General features: G+C 35.1%; 1 protein-coding gene across 1 annotated transcript; it reads right to left on the bottom strand.

The window, feature by feature from the left end:
- On the bottom strand, positions 2577-3318 carry LOC105155805 (anther-specific protein LAT52-like). Its single transcript, XM_011071767.2, has one exon. It carries the CDS (start codon positions 3271-3273, stop codon positions 2788-2790), a length of 486 nt encoding a protein of 161 aa, XP_011070069.1. The 5' UTR covers positions 3274-3318; the 3' UTR covers positions 2577-2787.

Below are 4921 nucleotides of genomic sequence, written 5' to 3'. Positions count from 1 at the left end.
TCGTATTATCAGATGGCAAGTTGAATGCCAATATTATTGTTATAACATTATCGTTATAAAATCTCATGAAAATGTTCTTACAGATTTCCTGACGAGAGATGGAGGTATCTGAAGCAAACTCCATCATGCTAAGACTTAGGCACCTCCGAAAAAACCTCGAAGAGCTTGACAAGAAGTTGGGGCAGCTAGCAGTGAATGCCCAAGTAGCCAGACAAATCTAATGACCTGATCTAGACACAGTCCAGGTCACCATAAGAAGTTCCTTATTAGCATCCACCGCGCTATGGAATGATTTACGAGAACCAATCCAGAAGGCATCACCTTCGGGGATGACTCACGAGTTGAGAGAGTTTGACCCGAAACATGACTTTAGAGTACAGGGGTCTAGACCTGTAGCGTCAGATTCAAATACCAATTGTACAAGACCATCGCCAAACTCTGGTGAAGCGACAACTATTGAGTCTTAGGAAGTGCAAGCTCTTGATGATTCAATTAAGTCAACCCAGCACCTTTGAGGTTAAAGAAGGAGAGATTAGCTCCTGGCTGCCAACTATAACATCTAGCTCAGAACCCAGCTACCTACTAGCTCAAAGAAGGAACTCAGAATAGCTAAACATCTAACTCATAGTCCAATGGGATTAGATTATATCAGTAGAGCTGCTATTCTATTCTTCCTCGGAGTCAGAATAGGCAGCTCGCTAGCTCGGTATGAGAGCAGTAGCGGCCTTACTCCATTCCCTCCTTACTGTCAGGACCGATGACAGACACTTCTAAGGTTAATACTAACGAATTGATATCTTCTTCTGCTTGGCAGGATTATCAGTGCATGTGGAAAAAATTAATTTTCCGCAAATGAGTAAATCCAGACAAGACCATCATTGAAATATCTAGAAAATATAACAGGGTCTGGATGTTAGACGGGTCCAAACCAAAGGATGTCAAAGAATGATATGACTTTGGAGCTTTCGCTTCAGTTCATACTATATCACCAAGTTTTCTGAAAATTTCAAAACTTCTAGAATGGATTAGTGGAGCGATTTTTTATTCATGATAAAATAACCCTCGCCTAAAGAGAGGCGATATTATGGAGATAAAATTTGTATCAGTTTCTCCAGAAACGACAGGAAGAGTGTCTCATCCAGCATTTTATTTTATAAAGTTGTAGAGGCCAAAGATGGTGGCTTTCAATAAAATCAAAGCTGCGCTAGGAGAAGCTCCCCTGGTATCAGCTATTAGTGAAGACAATATCTCTATCATAAGAGATTGTGGATTATGGGTTTGTTTTACTGAGATTGACAAAGTCATGTATCCATTCAAAATTTTCTTAAACAAGGTGAATGGATCGTTTCTGTTAAATTCCATGATGGAAAGAGCACTGAGTTCGCAGAAAACTTATTTGAGAAGAAGAGGATGTTAATTTAGAAAAATAAGCTACCAACGATCGAAGCTACGATGATGAAAATGTCCAACATGCTGCATGTTGTGGAATGGCATAATCATATATGCCCTTACTGTGAGAAATAAGAGAAGCCCCTATACGGAACAAAACTTCATGTCACACAAAAGAAATTTGAACCAATCCAGGATAAGGAAAAAAGAAAGAACTTTTACAAAAAGAAGTAAAAAATGAATAATGTAAACAATCAAAGATAAGACTGTCAGCAGAAAACAACAAAACCAACGTCAACAAAGCTGGAAAGTCATCTAGCAATCACATGACCGATAAGCTATTATGGCCAATAGTTGAAAGGACGCGATGATGACGAACGCAGTGACGTCATCCAAAAGAGACAAGATGATGACGAATGTAGTGGCGTCATCACAAAATAAGTTTGGAGTCCAAGTTTGAAGTCTGCGGACGCTTATAAATAAGGAAGCAATGAAGTAGATGGGGATCATACGAAAACTTCTCCTACTCTTCAAAGCATTATAATTTTGAGTCTTTTCAATCTTTGTAGTCTTTTAATTTTTTAATTTTTGGGGTTTTCCCCAAAGAGTCAAGTCCTTTATTATATGAGAGACTAAATAGTTGTCTCCTCAAATGGAGGATATAATATATATGTAATTTTTTCTATATTTCTTCAATAAAAGTAAGAATTCTGTTCAATTTGTTATCCAAAATTCTATTAAGTCCCTATATCGAGTGTCTTCTGTGCCCTAAGGTAAGAAATGAAATAGGGTTGTGTTGTTTTGTTGCTGAAGGAGCCAAGTACCTGCGAACCATCTGTTGCGATATTGTGGTTGGATGAAGTCCGTAAAACCTAGACTTGGAATATCCGAAAACAAGGCAGTTGAAAAAAGGTGTGAATTTATGAAGATTTAATTTCTTTTGAAAGCATGTTGGGCCTAACTTGGAGCATGTAGTGGACTAGAGTTAATTTTTCGATAGAAGGACAAAATGGTTAGAAATTAGATTGAAGGACAAGATTTACGCAAAATTGAAAGATAAGAGACTAAAACTAATATTACCAAATTTAGGGAACCAAAATACAACCATGATAAAATTAGGGAACTAAAATATTCTTTTATCTAATAATATATTTATCTCTAAAAATATATTTATATACGTACATCGCACATCATACTTTCTAGTTTTTTAAAATTTGGTACATTAAATGATGCAACCATAGGCGAGCAATTAGTTTTGATTAATTTTTGGACTTTTTCTACATTGTTTATTACTCTCTTTAAATGATCTTTTTTTCCAACCACAATGAATTTTATTATATTTGAAGAGTGTTATAAAAGTCCAAGAACAAAAAACCCATGAAAGAAAATAATAATGAATTAACTGGATTCTTCATTGAAAGTAGCCAAGTTGGCAAGAATTGGGCCGCACGCGGGCAGGATCTCAGGGGTCATGAAGCCAATAGGATTAGCGTAGCGGATGGGGTTGTGGAGACCGCTGTTCTCAGTGCACTCGATCTTGGCTCTCTCGTAGTCGCCCATGGGCTCGCTGCACTCCGCCTTGGGGCTCTTCACCGGGATAACCTCGCAGATGTCCTTCTCGTGATCCCCCTTTACCGTCAGGCTGTAGTGCCCATCGCTCCCGGTAACTCCTTCCATCGAGTATGTCACCGTCTTCGTCTCTATGTCTCTGCATTCCAATCGCACCGTCGCCCCAGCGAGATTATATGAAAGTTCGGTCTCAAACTGGACGCGGCAAGGATCGCAGTAAACGTCGCCCTCGACGTGAAACTTTTCCTTGTGGGCGTCAACGACGGCGGCGGCGAGGATGCAAAGGGCGGAGACGAGAGCAACGGCCTTTGCCATTTTGGTTCGTTTTTGTTTGTTTATTTGCTTTGAAATGCTTTTTATTCTTGTGTTATTACTCTCTTTAAATGATGCATCTTGACTTCTTCACGCCCCCTTCATATTATTGGTCTAGCGTGAACCTCGTTCTATACACGGGTTTAATTTAATTATGATTAAAATTATATTTTTTAAAATTTTTAAATTATATGAAAGTTAGTTAAGAATTCTGAACCTCGTTCTATACACGGGTTTAATTTAATTATGATTAAAATTATATTTTATAAAATTTTTAAATTATATGAAAGTTAGTTAAGAATTCTGAACCTCGTTCTATACACGGGTTTAATTTAATTATGATCAAAATTATATTTTATAAAATTTTTAAATTATATGAAAGTTAGTTAAGAATTCTTTTGAGACGAGATCAATAATATAAAATTATCTTCGATTTACAGTGATTAATAGCAATTAAATTTACAGAAGTTTAAAATTATCAAAATAGGAAATGAAGAGATACATCCAATAAACTCAGATAATTATGTAAACATTACATAATTAATAAATTAAGAAAAATAAAATGTATTCAGAAATTGTAACCCTTATCTCAACACAGGAGGTAGGAGGAGAAATCAATCTATGAAGAAAATAAATTTTACGGATTATTCAAATAATGTAATTAAAATTCATTGTGTTGAAAGCTATAATATATTATAATAATGTATTTATGCTAGAAAATTAGGCTTTAGGCTTTCTTCTATTTATGAAAGAGTGAGTTTCAATTCTTTCCGAAGGCATATGCGTATAATAATAGAAAGTATAATGTCAATTAACATAATTATATTATAAAAAACACAAAATTTGTAACCTCCGTATGGCCATTCCAATTGGAAATTGTAATAGTTTTATAACGGATTGGACGTGCAGATGTTATTGAGGAGATGATAAAAAAGTATTTATTTTATAACTTCCATAATCGTTAATAAAGCTTTTACAAATATGTGGTATGCGTAAAACCGTTACAATTTATTGGTCATTATAATTTGCTACAGTTTTTGTAACGGCTCAATTTTTATGGTAACAATTTTTAGGTAAAATAAGGAGCCCTTACAATGGCAGTGGAAAAAAGCGCGGGAAAATATACAAAAAGACGGTATTACAAAAATCGTGATAATTAGAATGGATTTTTTTTTAGAGGTCGTTACAAAAGTCGCTAGAAAATGACAGAATATGAAGAGTTCCGAACACCGTTACAAAAATCGATACAAAATAATTTAATTTTTGGAGCGGTCAAACTGATAAGAAACCGTTACAATGGTCGTTCCAAATGAAGACAGAAAAAATGGTGGGAAATGGTATTTATAACGGCCAAATTATATATAGCCGTTACAAATTAATATTTTTGAAATCAAAATAAAAAACAAAATGGTGGGAATTCTAAATTCGATTGGTCGTTACAAAGGTCGTTACAAAGGTAAATTACATCGACTGTTACAAAAACAGTTACAAAAAATGAGCCATTTCAAAAATTCAGATTGGAAAATACGATATCTTTACATTTGGGCACCTGATTCATACCAAATTTAAATATATACAAAAATGTGTCATTAAGTCATATCAGACGGTTTGATCACATGGCCTGATTTAAAAATATAACGATTTGAATGAT

This window comes from Sesamum indicum, linkage group LG1, assembly GCF_000512975.1.
Source record: "Sesamum indicum cultivar Zhongzhi No. 13 linkage group LG1, S_indicum_v1.0, whole genome shotgun sequence".
NCBI lineage: Eukaryota > Viridiplantae > Streptophyta > Magnoliopsida > Lamiales > Pedaliaceae > Sesamum > Sesamum indicum.
The sequence above is the reverse complement of the archived record's forward strand: the minus strand, read 5'-3'. Positions and strand labels throughout refer to the sequence as shown.